We start from the raw sequence: 19,528 nt of genomic DNA, 5'->3' as shown, positions 1-19,528 counted from the left end.
GGATAGGACCCGGGGCCTGCACAGCTTGTTCGGGGACCTGATTCAGGAAAGAGTGGGCACTTAACATCCTGGTCAGATGAGGCCACTGGTTTTGCTCTAGAGATGTGGAAAGCCCAGAGCTATACTCCATCAAGTGACACTGTAAATGGGGCCGTTGGATGAGCTATACATTTCCCTGTGTGCGCTGGTAAGGTCCCCTGTGTGGCTGGGTTGAAGGCTGAATTCAGCAATAAGTAGGCTACGAATTACTTTCCCTGGTTGGGTGCAGCAGGAAAAGCAGCTCAAAAGCCGTCAGTGCTTTCTTCTGGACTCCAGTCAACCCATGCCTCGAGCCCCCTGGCCAGACAGAACCACTGGATTTGCTTTGGGTGGCGTCAGTTCTGCCCACCTGCTTCTTGGCTTAAGGCTGCTGGGCCACATAGCTTCCAGGTATTCTGGTGAGCCCTTCCTGTCAGAAGGGGCAGGGGGTCACATTCTGTAGGCACAGGGGCTGGAGAGGGCTATGTCTCTGGTTCCTGCTGGAGCAAAACTGGAAGGGCCCGCTTGAGGCGACTCCCAAATTTTCCTGACTAGATTTTCTGATGAGGAGGGACTGGGGGCCGTGCTCTGCAGCAGGGGTAGCTGTGGCTCAGCTCTTCTGCCAGGGCATGGGCAGAGCAGGCAGCAAGGCCAGAACTCCTTCTTTGGGGACCCAAATTTGGCAGGCCTGAACCTTGCCAAATTCCCCGGTCAGACTGTGCCACTGACCTGGCTTGCAGATGAGCGTACACGCTGGATGGGACTGCTGCTTGGCCTGTGCTCATAGGAACGCCGTCTTCCAAGACCCAAGCGCTGGTTGTTGGAAGCCCCTCCCCACTTCTCCGTCTCAGGCTCCTAGAGGTTGAGCCCCACAGCTTTCCCCGAAGTCCTTGTGGAGTGAAACCAGAGTATGGGCTCCAACTAAGTACAACATTAGGTAGGCGGGGGGGCTGGATATCACCCATGGGCTCTCCCCACCAGAGGAACCGGAGGCTTAGGGGAGAAGTCTCCACGTAGTGCTGAGCCAGCGTGGGGGAGGGGCAACGTGGTCAGCATGTAGCTGTTCCTCTTACCCTTCCAGTGCAGTCCATCTTGGTCTCTCTTGTGCTGTGGGGTGCCTTAGCCTCACTCCTGAGCTCTAGGATCCTTTCATTGGTGTCCTATCCAGGAACAGTTGTTAGTTGCCTTGTGAAGGGGAGTATACTCAAGAACTACCTATGTTACCATCTTGGTGATGTTACTCCCCTCCCCTCTCTTACCTTGTTCCCATTTCAGCAAAATTTTTAATACGTTACCCTATTAGCAGATTTCAAAATATTGATGTAGACTGTAAAAGTAATCCCTTTACATTATAGAATGTACTAATAATTAAAAACCACACAGTCGTAAATGTTTGTTATCTCCGTCCAAACTTTCTCCGCCGAGTTTCTTCAGATCAAACATTTATAACCCAGTAAAGTCCCATTTGTTACCAAAAGACAGGAGAATGATTCTGCTTCGAGTGTGCGTTTTAGCAAAACAAACTTTTCAGAACTTTCAGCAGTCGTTACTGTTAAATCATATTAACCAGGTACACAGTGTCTAAAGTGATCAGTGACAAAACTTTTTCTATTTGTTAAATAGGACCACCAGATTCTCTAGTTTTTAACTGGTATTTTTCCTTATCAAAATATTACACTACTAACTTTGTTACACTTCAGGAGTCATGGTGGTGGTAACGCAGTCTCCGGAGTAGTAATAAAAGGTTGTTGTTTTAAAATGTTACGTTTTATAACATTTACAGTTTAAAATGTTATATTTAATGTGATCTGAATTCTTATTTAAGAACCAAAGAGTAAATGTTATTTCTATTTTATTAGGTATTAGACCCGTTAGAGAAAGTGAGTTATAAGTTTCAGCAATTTTTAAATGATGAGATTGCAGGAAAAGGCAACAAGATTATTATAACAATTCAAAATATATTATCTAAAGAAAAGTTAAAGTGATCATGAAACCTGAAAAGCTCAAGCAATTACAGACCTCGTCAGTTACAGAGACATCTGCTAACCACAAGGGGTATGTTTCTGCCGGGTGCTCCCTTACTAGAAATACCAATAACAGAGGGAGGAAGGCAATGTCAAGGGATTTCGAAAACAAAATACGTATCTGGAAGTGAAATAAGGGTGAGGGCTGAGAACAGCAGGTGGGGGAGAAGGGGTCGGCACTCTGAGCAGATGCATGCTGTGAAAGGAAGATCTGTGCCAATAACTCAGGTGATAGAAGAGGTCAGCACTATGTAGTAAACAAAACTTTCAGAATCCAGAACTAAAAATGGGGAATAACTTTTCCTTATATATGGTTGGTAAAAGAAATGGTTACTTCCTGTTCTTCAGCATCTAAAGAAAGTAAAAGCTGGACTTTTTTTTCCCTTTCCATTGCTACGTTTTATAATTCTCAAAGACATGTACCATTTCTTGAATGATTTTTTATTTTGAATTGCACTGCTCCCTTCTTTTTGGAAAGTGTCTCTTGTGTGTCCTTTATTTTGGAACTCCACAGAGAAACTTCAGGCAGTGAGAAACACAGCTTCGTCAGAATCACGGTCCTTGCCACTGTCTTCGCTTGGTGCACACTCCCCACCGCTTGGGGACCGACAGCTCAAGTCCTCCACCCCGGACTCTTGATCGCTGTTGGCCGACAGATCCGGATCTGAGCTTTTCAAATTGTCTTGGGTTAGAATGAGAGCAGAATCTTCATCACCTTGTGAAGGACTCCTGGATGGAAAGGATTTCATGTTTCCACTGTAATCCTGGGGAGTGTTGGCTGTGCTGTTGTCTGAGGTAGAAAACCCTGAGTGTTTGCTGGGTTCACTTTGCTTAGCCTTCACTTTAGTGTGATTTAACTGGACTTTCTGAATTTTTTCCAGCCTCTAAAAAAAAAAAAAAAAAAAAAGGTTTTTTAGGGAAAAATCATAAATAATTTAGTATTTATTACTTTCCACCTGGGTATAATCTTAAGAACATGGGATTTAAATGGACTTGGGTTCAAAGCTAGACTTTATGACCTCGGACAAAATAGATTATGTGAGACTTGGTTTCTTCATCTTGAATTAAATGAAGGTAAATACCAGCTTTACTATAGGTTTTCTATAAAATGCAAAAAAAGAAAAAAATAATATAGGTAAAGCACCTGGCAATCAGTAGTCATCCTTTCTAGACCTGTAATGTTTTACATGATGATTTTCATCCTATAAACTCAAAGTGCATTTTTAAAACATCAGGAATGAGGTGTTTATTATCTAATTTTTTTAATTAAGAAACATCACTTAACCATAAAACACCTCCTTCTAAAGTATACAGTTCGGTGGTTTTAGTATGTTTGCAAGGTTATACAACAACTCACTACTACCTAATTCCAAAATATTTTCATCATCCTCGAAGAAAACCCCATAACCATTAGCAGTCACTCCCCATTCAGCCTCCCACAGCTCTGGCTGCCACTAAGCTACTTTCTATCTCTATGGATTTGCCTCATCTGGACATTTCATATAAATGGAATCATACAACACATATAACATGTGTCTGGCTTCTTTCCCTTAGTTCATGTTCTCGGGGTTCATCCCCACTGTAGCACGTATCAGTACTTCGTTCCTTCACATGGCTGAATGATACTCCATTGCATGAATATCCACATTTTATCTCTTCATCGGCTGATGGACATTTGGGTTGTTCAAAATACATTTTACCAGATTTCATCCTTTGGTGTCAACAAGGAGGGGTGTTATAAGATCAAGTATTACATATTCATTTAAAAGCATTCATCTTAAGTTGTTATGTGCAAAGAGCACTGTAGTGGGCAGTATGAGTAATTGAGATAGATACAGATCCAGCCATAAAGAACTTGGGTTATGGAGGCAGAGTTCAGGTGATGTAAGAATTTGGAAGAGATAAAAATTATTTAAGAGGGCAGGTGGGATAGCGAGAGGGAAGAGATCCAAGTAAGCTTCAGGAATGGAGTGTTTTAATAGGACTCTGAAAGAATTAAACTCAGGTGCTGGTGATGGTTAGAGCATTTATGGCAGGAGGGACAGTGAGAAGAAAACCACCAAAGTAGGAAGATGTCATTGTGTACAAGAAGCAGAGAGCAGTTGAATTTGAGCAAGGGGAATAGTAGAGAATAAAGCTGAAAGGGTTGATTAGGCCAAATTGTGGGAAAATCTTAAATGCCAGGCTAAAGGGTTTTGACTTTGTTATAAGGGAAAAGAGCCAAAGGCTTTTAATTAAGGTGTTTTCAGATTTTCTAAGTAGTTTTTTTCCTTCATTTTTAGTATTTTAACAAAAAGATTATTGGAACAGACCAGGAGAATCGTTAGCCTTTCCTAAAGCTTGGGTATCTTTAGGAAGAGTAAATAAAACTGGCTGAGTAAAGACATGTGTGGACTTGAAAATGGCAAAACTCATAGAAGTTTTACCAGTGCTCCAGAATTCTAAAAACCTAAGCTGTGCATCATTTCACTTCTCTGTGTGCTATTTAATTCAAGGTCTCTCTCGCCCTGGTGGCAAGTCACAGTCAATCACTGTGGCACTCTAAAGATTCTCCATCAGAATCTCTAGGCTTAAGAGCCCTGGCATTAGGGTTTTTGTGAGGTGGTGGTTTTGATACACGGAGTCAAAAACTGTTCTCCAATCGTGTAAAATTAACGTAGAGCTCTCCACATAGGTCTCAAGAGGATTTGTTGAACCCTTGCAGATTTATAATAGAGTAAGATTTATGCTTGCCTTCAAAATTTCTCAAAACCAGTAGTTTAACTTGCTGAATGTGTTTTATCCATCTGGCTCCTGTATGTACTTGAGTGTACAACCCTAGACCTAAGATCTTCTACTTAGATCTTGAAAGGCGATGTTTCCTAGGAATGTTATGGGAGCATCAGAGGAGTCTGCCTCACCAGCTACCTCCAAATGACTATCTTATTGGTGGGGTCCCTGAACCATCATACATGTCCCCCAGGCCACCCTTTTAGGGGCGACCTCCAGATGACTACCCATCAGGTAAAGGAAGTAGACTTTGTTGGAACTCATCTTGTGATATTTCGCCGACTTCCATTTAGAAATTTATCAAACTAAAGGTAAAAATCTGGAAGTTCTTTTCACGTCATAGTACTGTTTTATGCACTATGATGGGAAATCTTAGTTTATTGACATTTTCCCGGCCTTCATCCTAATACTTTTATCTGTAGTATGTAAGATCTCAAGGGGGCACAGAAGCCTTTTCATCCTATTTAAGCCTTTAGTCTCAATTTAGAATTCAGGTCCAGACAACAGCAATCGGTTGCCAATTCTCGAGCAAGTGAAAGACATGATGATGCCTTGGAGAGTTAACAAGGTGAGTGAAGCAGAGTGAAGCAAAGAAGCCATGCGGTTTTAGGGAACCGCTAAATAAACTGCTAAATAAAATAAACCGCTAAATAAATCCAGTGGTATCACTGGAAGCAAAGTTATAAAATCAGCAAAAATATGTACATTATAACCGTCCTGTCCAATTATTGGGAAATTATAAAAGCCAAAAACTAGGCTGTTGGTAACTCGGCCTCGGCTGTTATCATGTATAGGCTAATATAATAATATTATTTAAAGTAATAATAAATTTACCAAAAAAAACAAATTTTTACAAGCACATAAAAGTGCAAAGTCAGATTTTGTTCTCTTCACTTTGAATCCCACCTTTTTCACGTACTCTCCAGGAAGATTCCTTTTGGTTCTCTCAAATAACAGTAACAAGATAAAATGTGACCTATGGTGGGGATAGGCGACTAGTTCAGCAAACCCTGTAAGTGAGCCCCCAGCCAGACGCCTGAAATGTGCTGAGTGCCGAGGTCTGGGCTTCGGCTACCTGGGCGCTCACCCGGTGGCCGTCTGCTTCAGGTTATCCACTCGGCTAAAATGTAAAATGGCTACGTTGCCTCATTTCACGAACCCCGAGTCACAAAAGGCCTTCACGGAACAGTGTTTGTCAGGAAATAAGCACAGAAAGTAGGTGAACAGGAAGTGTGTCTCACTTCTTCTAGGGCCTCTCGTTCTTCCTCCAGCTGCTGGGTTTCCTCCTTCACCGCCATGAGGTAATCGGTAACAGACTGTCGGGGCTGCAGCCCCTTTTCAAAGCGGTTGTACATCCCACTCCAAAACCTGGAAGAGACAGCAGAGCTTTACGATGCCACCATCTCCCAGTCTGTAAATCACGCTCTCGAGTCTTCTTAAGGTATCTTTCTTTCATGCCAGAGGCCCAGAGTCCTAATAATAACGAAGCACGTTACATAAGGTAATGATTTCGTGCTGGTACTTTCTTTCGCTTGGGAAGGTAAATTCATCATGAGTCTGCTTGTACCTGTGGTCCTGAATAAGAAGGCCCAGATCTTTCTTAAATAGAAGTAGCACACGTTATATTCTTATTTAAGAAAATGGCTCTTAGTTTTCACATAAGCTTGGAAAATTAGTGCTTATACTCTCATTTAGAATCTCTCAGCTGCAAAGGGAACCTTCTAAATTTGAAGGTTTGGGCTTGTTTTTATCACAACCACCAAAAATTGATATTTCCGTTTGCATCAAATCTTTTTTTTTTTTTGTTTTAATGCTATACAACAAAGCATACTGGAATGCAGATGAGAAGAGACAGTATCATCACAAGGATGTCTGCAGATCCACATTCTACTTAGAAAAGCACTTTGAGGGCAGGGACTTAGTGCCATTCGTGGTTTTCTCCATGAAACCTAGCACTGCCTAGAACAGTGCTTGACCCCCAATGACATACTTGACTGGCTATTACTAACGAATTAGGAGCATTATGTGTCTCAGCAGCTCTCAAGGCTGCTATTTTACACAAACCATGGAGACTTTTTTTTTTCTTTTTAGTGTGGCAGAATTAACATTTTTTCAGAATTCTGGCAAAATAATTAAGATAATTCAGAACAAACACAAATTGAGGGAGGAAAAACACTGTAGAGGAAGAAAAGCCACTAAGTATGTTGGGGGTGAGCAGGGAGAAGGAATGTGGTTTCTCAGTTGATTCTGTGTATTTGTCTTTTTTGCTGCCCTCTGAGACATCCTCCCGCATCATAAAACTTCCATACGGAGAAGAAGCCAAAGGCTAAAATGTAAAACATGCAGCTCGAATAGAGTATATAGGATGCCACCCTCCTCTCCCCATCCCAATATAGACAGCCTTAAAATAACTGACTTCCACAAGGAAATACTTGGAGTAGGAGGAAATTCAGCAGAGAAAGAAGGTAAGTCATGGTCACCACCTAAACTTGTGATTCCACATCTGACTTACAAGGCACTTGGTTTATTCCATCCATCCTTCCTTTCCTCTGTCCCTTCTTGCTTCCTTTCTTCTTCCCTCCCTGCTTTTTGCTTTTAAGTAATACTGGAACTTATACTTTGCAAGCATCATTATTATAAAACACCAACTTCTAAAGACAGTTCCATATTTAGAGGGAAAGAAGAGGGAGAGGAGACACTGGCAAGAATATTAGATCAGATACTTAACAAGCATCCTTCTTTGGTGTGTTTTATGTCCAAAAAAAAAAGCCTTGAAGCTCAGTGTTTCATATGCTTTGGCCTCCAAATATTAAACAGTGGCAGAATCTAAGTTCATAACCATACCTAGTAAGGTCCTAGAGGGTTACATACTTGTACAGGAAGTTGCACGGCGTTGTGGGGAGACGAAGGGTTCCCCTGGTCTGGCTGTGATCGTCTCTAAATAGAGGATTCATGTAGTCGGCCCGATTCTTCCACAGGTGAGCCCATAAAGAGTATGTTCTTTCTTGAATTCTGTTATAAAGAAAATAAGCCTGAAAATTATCTGTCTTGGTTTATAGAAATCGTAGATGTGTACTTGTCAAAGCTGGAAAGGGACCACTAATTGTTACATGCATATCCAGCGTCCCTGTCCTGTAGCAGGGAAATTGACAATCTGAGTGTGTGTCTTCATGAGTCAGCAGGAGAGCACCGTAACAGTCTCAACTTCTCTGCTACCTGTACTGGCCTGGACAAGATGTTTAATTCCTCTGAGTGTAAAATAAAACTGCTATGTAATTGGAGGGAGGGGATTCTTCTGCAAATAGTCATTGACGCTGTATTATTTGCCAGGTACTATTTAAATGCTTCACCTGTTTTCTCTCATTCGGTCCTCACTGAACTCCTATGAGATCTGTCCATTGTACAGATGAGGAAACTGAGGTTAAGAGAGATTAGGCAGTTTCTCAAAGTCCCATAGCTAGTGAGTGGAATAGCCAGGATTCACACCCAAGCAGACACCATCAAATTGGCTGGTCCGTCGCAGCAAACCACAAACTCGTCTAGGAAAACAGGTGAGCTTGAAGGATGCCCTCTGCTACGTTGAAATCATTACCATTTAATCAGGAATCACACTTGAAGCTCCCGAGAGAAAAACCACCCAGTATTCACGAGAAAAAGTGAATGTCATATGGTCTGTTCAGACAGCATAAAACCAGTGGAGTCGATTTTACTTGATCATTTCCAAAATTAAATCAGATTATTACTATGTACACTACAGTTAACATCATTTTATCTTATGAAAATTTCAAAACTCTTCTGTCACTGCAGTTCATAAAGCACTCTGCTGTTAAGCTTTTGACTTTGTAATTTATTTTAAATGCTACATTTCATTGACTTCCTTCTCGATAAAAGCAGTACAGTTTTAATCTTAATGAAAGAATGACTTGGGTTTCAAATCTGCTTCTTTCCCAGTTAGATTTGCACCTCTTCTTATGAGAGTATGTCCACTGCAGATGTCTGTTTCCTTTTAAGCTCAAAAATCACTTCCTCTGACTCCAGGAAGTTTCCTTTCAGTATTCGTGTCAGGTCTATGGCCCTGTCCGTGGCTGTCACTGGGGTGTGTAAGCTCGTACCTCACTTTGTCGGGTGCTGATACCAAACCAGGTATGAAGTGGTGTCAGAAGGAAAGTAACCTTAATCTGTCAGTACAGATATGTAGCTACAACAGTCTTCGGAATTTTAAAAGGCCATCTGAAATTCTCAGTCACAAAATCCTTAGATAAAAATTAAACAGCAAAGCACTCACTTGAGTTCTTGTCGCTCCTTCTGGCTGTTACACAGGAAGTTTCCAAACTGGCAGGAATAAATGTGATGTTGAATGTGAATCAGAAATCTCTCATTGAACTCAAAGGCACAGGGAAATTGTTCCATTAACTGCCAGACACATTCGATGAACTGATCGATAACTGGAGAGATTTCTTTTGGATCACCATCTAGATTGCCGTATCTATAAAACGAAGTTGGGTTTGTGGAATGAGAAGGCTATAAATGCAAAAACAATCACAAAATAAACCTCAGTTTCTAAATAAACCTTACAGACCTGGAGCACAGAAATGGAAAAAAACAAATTCCAATTTCAGGAGAAACTTTGTATTGAAGGTCTTGGGTAGAGAAGGGACATAATGCAAGAGATCAAATTCAAGGGAACTTTCCACGGCAGAAGAGCATTCTTTCATTCAAGATTTAAAAGTACATCAGGACTTCTGAAGTAAATCTTGGACTTCATTTTAATCAGTGACTTGTGGGAGTGTGGGAAGAAATGTCTAAGCAACTTTACAGAGTTTTTCACTTTTGCACTGTTTTGTTGGGAAAGGAAGAGGAAGAAAGACAACTTGAAAAAACTGTGGCTTCCCAAGTATCTCAGGGTATTTCTAGAGCAATGTCAAAACCTATCACAAAGTTATTTCCGTGTGGCCAGATTCCCATCTGCCTTCAGATCTCCCATCTTGGTTTTCCAAGAATACATCACAATCTCCTCCCTCACATTTATACTGACCTTTAAATGAAGACTGCCTAGTCCTTTACACTATTATGTGAATCTTACAGTTCAAAAGGATGATTTGGGTGCCATCAAATACAAAATAATATAGAACCTCATCTTCTCAGCAATGGATAACCAACTTTAGGAATAGAAATGAGCAAAGATAATCAGTTTAGGAGTTTTTCCAAGAGTGAAAACATTAGAAATTATCTGGAAACTTCTCAAAAGTTTTAATTCCGCTCAACTTGGTAGCTTTATAAAGGGTTACCTAGGGGCGCCTGGGTGGCTTCGGTTGGGTGTTCTGCTTAGGCTCAGGTCATGATCTCACAGTTCTCGAGCTTGAGCCCTCCCTGGGGCTCTGTGCTGACAGCTCAGAGCCTGGAGCCTGCTTCGGATTCTGTGTCTCCCTATCTCTCTCTGCCCCTCTCCTGCTTGTGTTCTCTCTCTCTCAAGAATAAATAAGCATTAAAAAGGCGTAGGGGTGAGGAGCGCTAAATATTCTTTCCTGATAGTCTTCAGCCATCTCCACCTTCTTTCTGTCCATATCCTCTGTCTGGAAGATGCTAACTGCCTAGAAGATAGAACCCCAAAACTGAAAATAACAATGTGATCTTAAAAAGGTTACTTAATGGGTACCTGGCTGACTCTGTAGAGCATGTGATCTTAATCAGGGTCATGAGTTCAAGCCCCATATTGGGCTTGGTGCCTACTTAAAAAAAAACGTCAAATGTTTGGGGGCTTTAATATTCTCTTTTGTAAAACAGATTCATTGTGCTTTCCTGGAAAAATAATTACAAAAAAAAAAGAGTTCCAGAAAACCACAGAATGAATGATTAATGCTAAATGTAAAAATGAGAACATTAAATATGGGCAGTTCCATGAAGTTAGAATTTACTTTAGGAAAACACATTGAAACAAAAGTGTATGTCAAATACCTAACTCACTATTACCATGTTGCCTAAAATTTAACTCTTAGCACCATAAGACTAGATTACACCAGCTACAACATTCACCGTTCAGAGATTAAACACCAGAACACGTGTCCGGCATCATCAACACTGACCAAAAGGACGCTGGTGGCTCTAGAAACAACAGCTTCTGTTTACTGAAAGGTTAGTTATATAGCGAGGCAAGGAGCTAGACGAGTTACATACACTTTTTAAAAAGCCTTGCTATAACCCTATGGAACAGGGAGTGAATCCCCATTTTGCAGATGGGAGACCCCACACTAAGGACCACGCCACACAGCTCATAAATGCCACAGCCTGGGTTTGGGGCTGGATCTGTCTCGCTCCAAAACTGGGCTATGTTCCCTCTCCTCAGACATCTGGGACATACTTCACCTGTGACACAAATACCCAGGACAAGCCCAAGTTCGTTCCCAGTGTGAAAGGTCAAAGAGAGACTGTTCCACAGACATTTCTCATCTTCCAGCTCAGAAAGTGTGTGCACTTCGAAAATGGAATAGTTTAATAAATCAAACGTATGTGGTAGGAGGAAGGGAGAGCTCATCCTTTCTAGGCCAATGAATAAAGAAGTATTTCTGTCTTTTCTGGAACAATTTAACATTAGTTTAGTTCTGCCCAACAAATAAATACTGAGAGTGCTCAGAACTTCATTTATCTGTGATACGATATATACAACAAAATTTTAGCTTTTTGAATAAAATCCACAAACTTTAAAAATAAGGCTATTTTCCCCCTCACTCAATTGAAAACTCCAGAAATAGATCTTTCTATCCTAAACATCAAAACAGATTTTTAAGGTTTTGATTTTTTTTTTTTACCTGTGATTAAATTTATGACCAAAGGAAATCCAGTCCTTTTCAATTAATACCTACACAAAAAAGAATATAAGTATCACGGAGAGAAGCAAACAAGGAAAAATAAGAGACCCCAACCAACAATGCTGAAGGATTCAAAGGTTCTTGGAGTAGTGACTATCCTCAGGTAACCTGCAAATGAATAAGCACTCCTTATCCACCAATGTAGAGACGCATATGCACAGCAGAAGGGCAAAGGTGAAGGTCATCCACAGGAAAAATAAATGGGAATGGATATTTGAAAAGGGGGTAACAGCACCAGTGGGTGCTTCCTATAAACCACTGTTCACATTACTTCACGTATAATCTCTTTTCATTGTGGGACAAGTATAATCACCCATTTTTCAGAAGGGAGAACTGAAAGAAGTTAAATACTCCTAAGATCAGGCTAGTAGGAAGTGGTTGATGCTAACTCATAACCTCGCCCTTTCTACACCAAAGCCTGTCTCTTGACCATTATGTCTTCAGTTATATCAAATACCAACGTCCTTACAAGAAACCGTTGGGAATATTTTCCTGTGATCTTTATTACACATCGGAAAAACTGTAAAATGATGGGAGTCTGGGACATAATAGAGGAGTTCAGCCCTGCTTTGGATTTGAGGTAACATGAGTGTATAATCTCCAGTTGTCTGAATTTAAAAAAAAAATTAATAATAGGGAGCAATCCTGTCACTATCACCAATGCTCTAAAATGGCCAGAGATGTCCCTTGAAAACAATATGGAGTGGCTGAAGTTTGCCCTTGACGCCGCATAAATTTAATGGGGCAGAATCAAAAGGAGTCAGTGGCGGAGGGTGGCATGAAATAGCGTGTGACCCCGAAACCCTCGGCTGTCCAAATGGAAATGAAGGAATCCTAACCTCTGTCCAGGGGAGGGGTCTGAAGCAGGAGTATCACTGAAGTCTCAATGCTATCACAGGTCACTGGAAGTTCTCAGACACTTTCAAAAACAGAAGAGAGAGACAGCCATCACAAAAACCTGCCTCTGCCTCTTCCCTCCTGCCCCCCGAGTGCCGGGGGACAGTACTCGATGAAGGGAATCTAGCAGTAGAAGCAACACGTTCAGCTCCTGTCGGCATCTCGCCCCAGCATGGGTTCAGGATCCACTGGAGCACTTTTTATTAAATGGCTCAAGAGGCAAGAGCCAAGCAATCTGCCAGTCACTAGGAAGCCCCTGCCGTCATTTGAAGACAAGGGTTCCACCTCGACCAGAGCGTCACCACTCCAGGCAACTACACCAACATTCTGCACTTGGACGTGACAGGCCACGCTGTGACACACACCTAAATGGTGGAAATCTAGGAAAGGGTGGACTTCATACTTTCAACAAAGGACACAAAAACACTGAAATTCTCAATATTCCAGAATTGTGAAGGACTATCTAAAACATAAAAGCAGTCAACGAAAACGGTTTTTCCTCTCAAGGACCTTTTGCGTGCACGATACAGAAAATGTTTGCTCCGAGTATTTTTTTCTGAAAAGCATTTCCTGTTATTACATGTTCACGTGTTCCCTCAAACTTGAAATAGTTATGAGCAAAGAGGATGTAAAACTCACTACTTTGCAAACTACTGAATATCTTGTGTACTCGCCCCCAAATTCACATTTAATAGTGCCAAATCGAATGGGTCCCAACATCCCAGAAATTCAGTTCCCTTCTTTACTCCGAGACCATTTTCCACATTTTGCCTCTTAATCTTGCTGACGGACTGAGAGAAAAAGAACAAGAGGGAAACAAATTTGCCGCAAGTTGTCCACTCTGTTCAAGGGCCTGCGTGGGACGCGAGGCGGGTTACACTCACCATGAAGCCCTTCAGAGTCCGGTAATGCGGATCGAGCAGGAGGCTGGCCACCGAGCACACCTGGGCGGTCCTGTCCCAGCCATCAGAACAGTGAACCAGCACACTCACCCCTTCCTCTGAGACTGCCTGAAACACACGGGATGGGCAAAGAGTCAGGAAGAATGGGGACAAAAAGGAAAAATGTCCCATCAGAACTAGGTTTGCTTTTATACCTACAGAAAGAAAAAGAAAAAAAAAAAAAACCCACATAACCGAAAACGGCTCATTAATTTAGTGCTCATGCCCCATCCAGTTAGGGGAGCGTAAGGGCTGGCTTGGTGCTGGTGACCAAAACTTTTCCTTCCCATCACACGCCCAGAAGCCATCCTCCCTCCCCTCTGGGTTCCTTAAGACTTTTCCCGTACTCGAATTCTTCAGCTGTTGCCGGCCTCAGTCCTTTTCCCAAAAGGGAAAGACCGAGACTGTCCTCTCTTTTGCACATCCTAAGAGGGCAAACTGTGGCCTGCAAAGCCAGCTCCCCACTCGGCGAGGCACAGCTTAGCGTGGCGGCCACAGCAGATGGGGAGGAAGCAGGCAGGATCCCTGTTCTGAAGTCAGAGTACCAGTCCGCTGGCTGCTCTGCCCTTCTCACCCACCTTTGCAATGAAGATTCCTGCATCCATGATGGCCTTAATGTGCCTTAACCAGCCAGAGTTCTCCAGTCCCCACAGAAAGTCACTCATCGAGGGAGATTTAAGTTCGCACACTGCAAGATAAATGTTATGAAAGCAAAATAAAGGCAATTTCATAGTTTACATCTGATCATATTTGCAGGTAGTTGGTTAATGATTCCTTCACTGTAGTATTTTCTGCAAGAAATTAAGTCGAGAAAAATGCCCATACTTAATAAAATGGATTCTACCGAACCACTTCAGGCAAGGCTCTTACTACTTTCTCCCGTCATCAGGGATGCCGCATTTCAGAAGTATTCCATTTGTAAAGTTTAAACCCTAATTTTAATGAAAATCATTGTTACCACAGTAGAATGTCCAGCAGAGAAGACGGATTTAAAATACTCGCCCTGGGGCACTAAGGAGTACATGAATGCACACACTACACGGGAAAGTTCTTATAACGCCCCCCAGCACCCGCCCAGCTAGAACTCTGCAGCACCCAACCACTTGGGTTTTGTGAAAACACAAAACAGAACTATCCTAAACATCTTCAAAAGAAATGTTCCAACTCTTCTTGCCAGCAACCCCCACCCACTGGGAGTAAGGCCTGGGGCAACTGAGTGGCTCAGTCGGATGAGCATCTCACTCTTGATCTTAGCTCAGGTTGTGATCTCAGGGGCGTGAGTTGAAGCCCTGTGGGCACCTGGGTGGCTCAGTGGTTAGGCATCCGACTTCAGCTCAGGTCATGATCTCAAGGTTTGTGGGTTTGAGCCCCGCGTCGGGCTCTGTGCTGACAGCTCAGAGCTCTGGAGCCTGCTTCGGATTCTGTGTCTCCCTCTCTCTGCCCCTCCCACCACCCCCCCCACTTGCCCCTGTCTCTTAAAAAATAAATAATAAAAAAGAAATTTTAAAAAAATGAGAACCTGTCCTTCTCACCTGCTTCTCCAACATCAAGTTAGGGGTTTTCCCTTGACTGAAAATAAAGATAAGCTAGAATCATCTTGCTATCTATATTTACACAACTAAGGCAGGCATGTCAACACTTCTATAATATCACAAGCAATTTCACCTCTAGAGGTTACCATTTAGTTAACACAAAGCATGAAAAAGCTTTAGAGCTAGTGTTCTATGGATCAGAAATAATTACATTCCAAAGTTTGTGTGTTTTATACCCAGGAAGCAGTTTTGAGGAATCCTATAAATCAACCAACGACACGTCATGTCCCATAGATTTACATTTGTTTGCCTATTTTTTTGTACTCCGTGATGCAGTGACACATGCAGGGAGCAGAGGGCCCTTCTGCGCGCCCTCCTCCACCCCCCGCTGTGCTGTCAGGAAGTGGCTATATGGTCCTGCACGAGTCATTTCCACTTTTTGAGGCTCTATTTCTTCATGTTTAAAATAGGGAAGGTGTATTGCATTATATCTAAGTGTCCTTCCAGCTCTAACCTCCCACATTCAACTTCGTTAACTCTTCAAAAGTATTACATACTTGGAATACAGACAACGACTAACTACAATATTTAATTTATCGACTGGCCTTTCCTCCAATATGCTATGGAACAGATGGTTCACTCTCTCGTTTCCTGCAATTTGACAGCCACATTAAAACACACACACACACACACACGTACTCCAATTCTGAGTAACAAATGACAGCAACGATAACACCAAAATTCCTAGCAAAAGGCCCTACTTAAAAAAACCTTTATAATTATCAACACGGTTAGGCAAAATTCCAAACTCCTGAGCGGGAAGACTGCTCCGGCGTCCTAACACGCAGCCGGCGAACGGCGTTCTCTCTGGCATCGCTCTGACTCTAAGCGCTGTCCGTTTGTCAGAGGTTACAGTGCCATCCCCGGCCACTCATGTCACCTACCTGCAGGAGAGCACGCTACCAGTAGCAGGGAGAAAGCACGTGCAAATCAGCACAGGAAAAGGTACTCTGCTGGAGCTCAGTGAAAATACACAGACCGATGCACAGAAGTCATAGCCCTGTGGGGCAGCCCCGGGGCCCTGGGCACTCCTCACAGGCTGTTTCCAAGGCTATGGTGTCCTTAACCACTACCGTGTGTTAAGTTATGAGATATCTGAACATATGAAAGATTTCATTTTTTTAAGATTGATTCTTTAAATGTGTGTTTATTTATTCTGAGAGAAAGAGAAAGGAAAGAGAATCCCACGTGGGCTTTGCACCACCAGCACAGAACCTGACGCGGGGCTCGATCCCACAAACCGTGAGATCATGCCAAAATCAAGAGGTGGATGTCCAACCAACTGAGCCACCCAGGCGCCCCAACGTATGAAAGATTTTTAAGTGATGTAGCAGACACTCAAACTGGCCACAGTTATTTCAGCCCTTTCTTGGAAAAAAAAAAAAAAAGTTACAAATAAAGTCCCATGTTCCTATGTCATCCTGCTTTTCCGTCTTAAGTCTGTGAACACCGCCAGGCAGGTTGACGCTCCTTCACGACTTACTTACTAGCTGTGTGATCTTGGACACCTTCCATAGCCTCTCTGTGCCTCAGTCTTCTCAGCTGTAAAGTGGGGATAATAGCCCCTGTATCAAAGAGTTATTTCATATGTTGTTTTATATGTTAGCCCTCATGACTATTAATTATTCTCACACTTCTAAGCCTTTTGCAACTTGATTTTTTTATCCAAAATTTTATTTTTTAGACATCCATATTATGTAGGTAGATTTTACTCATTTGACAAGTATATATAATATTCTACTCTATGACTACGTCTTGGATTATGTATCCATTCCCCTACTCTTACTAGTGAGTTGTTTCCTCCTTTTCAGTATTTACAAACAGTGCCTCAAAAGATATCTGACTACAGTCTCCCTGTGAAAAATCTCCCTGTACATGCATGTCAATAAGTGAAACGGGCTGGGTCATAGGGTCCTACCACATATCCCCAGACCGCTCTCCACAGGGGCTTCTGCAGTCTGCATCCTCAGCAGCAGGGCAGGAGAATCCCTCTCTCCCATACTAGCCAACAGCTGTGCTGGCCGATGCTTTCGGGTCGGCCAGTGCTATTTCTCTATGGGGATAAGTGGCAGTTTATTTGTTTTCATTGCTTCTACTCTCAGGATGAATCTGGTTTTTCTAGGTTCATTCTGTTTGCTCCCTTGCTTGCGCATGTATGTGTGTGCGAGCACGTGTGTTGTCTCTGTCTTCCATGGTGGGCTTTCCTCAAGTGCCCCGTGATCTCTGTCCATTCATACGTAAGCACAGGGCACTAACAGGTGACTGGATGTGCTGGGTGTATGAACAGACCTCTTAGTTTCAGGGCTTTGCCGTGTGAGATCTGGCCGTCTAAGCCCCCAAACTTCAGGACCAGCAAGTCCTTTCTCTTGGAATGGCTGCAGGCCCCAGGAAAGGACTTTCAAATACCTGAGCAACTCCATAAGACTGGATGCCAGTGTCCTCAGAGCAGAGCAGTGAGGAGAAGCATGGGTCTTCTTCCATACACAGACATTTACTTAATCCCCCTTCTTTGGCCTGCTATTCCCTGCCCCTTCTTCCAGCTATGCCTGCTGTCCATGAGCCCAGAGTCTCTCTAGTCAACCTTTCCAGAAAGTTCATCACTAATCTTCCCTTGTGGAGGTGAGGGAAGAGCCTTCAATGGGCAGGTGAGGGAGGAGGCTGGTGTCTAAGGACAGACATTCAGAGGAACCTGATGCCTCATTCCGGAGCTTTCTGAGGGTCCGCGGGGCTGTGTGGCTTGCTTCAGTGTTTCTCACCACTCCCACCATAAATTTCAGCCTTTCTCTAGTCAGTTAACCAGTCAGTCATTATTCATCCACCCATTTTCTAGTGTTGCAATTTTTGTTGCTGGCACCTCGTCTCCCATTCTCCCACTGTCCCACTCGTTCATGTCTTTGCCTTTTTTTTTTTTTTTTTTTACCATTTCCTTATCATTTTAGTGGAGGTTGGGGGAAAATGGGTGACTATATGCATCAGTATGCTAAGTATAACTGGCACAGAGGCATGATCGAGTTCTGGGTCTGTGTGAGGCAGGGGTTGGGACTGAGATTCCCTGTATCAAACTGAGCCATTAAAAATAATCCACTTGTGGACTCAGGGTGATGACCAGGATGCCTGGACTTGACATGAGGAAAATAAAAATTTACCCAAGGGGAAAAAAAAAATTGTTGTCCTGAGATGTTGAAACCCTAGGTCTAATCCCATACAAGTCTAGGATCTAAAATGATCTTTTCCTTATATGCAGGATCCCCTAGTTAATAAATTTTCATATTTGGGCTGGAGTCTTACGATAAGTGGCAGAAGCAAACCAAAAAACTGTTCAGGAGCAACACTTCCATAATTTTATGGAATCCCACAGAAAATCTTCACTGAAAATGAGTATACAATAAAAAATAACAATACACCAAGGAACAGTGTTCTCAGGTAAAAGCAAAGAGATAAACAAGATACAGGATTAACACCCCCCAATTATATGATATAGCAGAACAGTAATCTGGGGCTGAGTTTAATGCACAGTAAAGCCTTGGTTTGCGAGCATAATTTGTTCCAGAAACAGGTAACCTGAAACAGTCATCTATCAAAATGAATTTCAAGAACCACTGGCTCAGTGGTTATCCTGTGACATTCGGCATCACGTAAGATGCGTACCACAAGACATCGCTCGTTTATCAAATTAAAATGTTTGCTTGTCTTCTGGAACACTGGCAGAACAGGCTCACGATCCGAGGTTTTACGTATTTGAACTGGAGTAGGAGGAAGGAAGGCTCCCACAACATGTAAAACGGATCGCTCTCCCCACCCCCACCCTTTCCTTCTGGCACCTGGAAATTTCTTCTTCTCTCTTTTCTAACAGTTTTGTAATCGAATTTGACTTAAAATTCACTCACTCAAAGTGTATGATGACTTTTAGTTATTCACAGAGTTGTGTATCCATCACCATAATCAATTCCAGAATGTTTTCATCACCCCTAAAAGAATCCCCCTACCCATTAGCAGTCACCCGCATTTCCCCTTCCCCCAGCCCTAGAAAACCGCTAATCTACTGTCTTTCTGTATAGATTTGCGTATTCCAGATACTTCATATAAACAGGATCATACAATATGTGGCTCATTGTGAGTGGCTTCTTCCGGAGTATAATGTTTCCAAGGTTCATACAAGTTGTAGCACATAAGTACTTCATTCCTTTTTAAGGCCAAATATGTCACTAGATGGATACACTACATTTTCTGATCCACTCATCAGCTGATGGACATTTGGGTTATTTCCACTTCTGGGCTATTATGAACAATGCTTCTATGAATATTCATGTACAAGTTTCATGTGAACTATGTTTCACCTCTCGTGAAAACATACAGAGGAGTGGACTTGCTGGGTCACACCATAACTCCAGGTTTAACCACTTGAGAAAATGCCAGAAGAA

The 19,528-nt window shown here is 42.5% G+C and overlaps 1 protein-coding gene across 2 annotated transcripts in view; it reads right to left on the bottom strand.

Annotated features, from left to right (window-relative positions):
- Positions 1-1,853: 1,853 nt before the first annotated feature.
- The window catches only part of MTMR7 (myotubularin related protein 7), a 132,536-nt gene continuing 114,861 nt past the window's right edge, over positions 1,854-19,528 (bottom strand). For both annotated transcript variants that reach the window (XM_058720086.1, XM_058720087.1), the window contains 7 exons: positions 14,094-14,203; positions 13,459-13,584; positions 11,618-11,667; positions 9,097-9,297; positions 7,683-7,823; positions 6,053-6,179; positions 1,854-2,926 (listed from right to left, as the gene is read on the bottom strand). In XM_058720086.1, coding sequence (XP_058576069.1) covers positions 2,564-2,926; positions 6,053-6,179; positions 7,683-7,823; positions 9,097-9,297; positions 11,618-11,667; positions 13,459-13,584; positions 14,094-14,203 — 1,118 coding nt within the window. In that variant the 3' untranslated portion in view covers positions 1,854-2,563. The remainder of the gene's footprint in view (positions 2,927-6,052; positions 6,180-7,682; positions 7,824-9,096; positions 9,298-11,617; positions 11,668-13,458; positions 13,585-14,093; positions 14,204-19,528) is intronic.

This window comes from Neofelis nebulosa, chromosome 3, assembly GCF_028018385.1.
Source record: "Neofelis nebulosa isolate mNeoNeb1 chromosome 3, mNeoNeb1.pri, whole genome shotgun sequence".
Classification (NCBI taxonomy): Eukaryota; Metazoa; Chordata; class Mammalia; order Carnivora; family Felidae; genus Neofelis; species Neofelis nebulosa.
The sequence above is the reverse complement of the archived record's forward strand: the minus strand, read 5'-3'. Positions and strand labels throughout refer to the sequence as shown.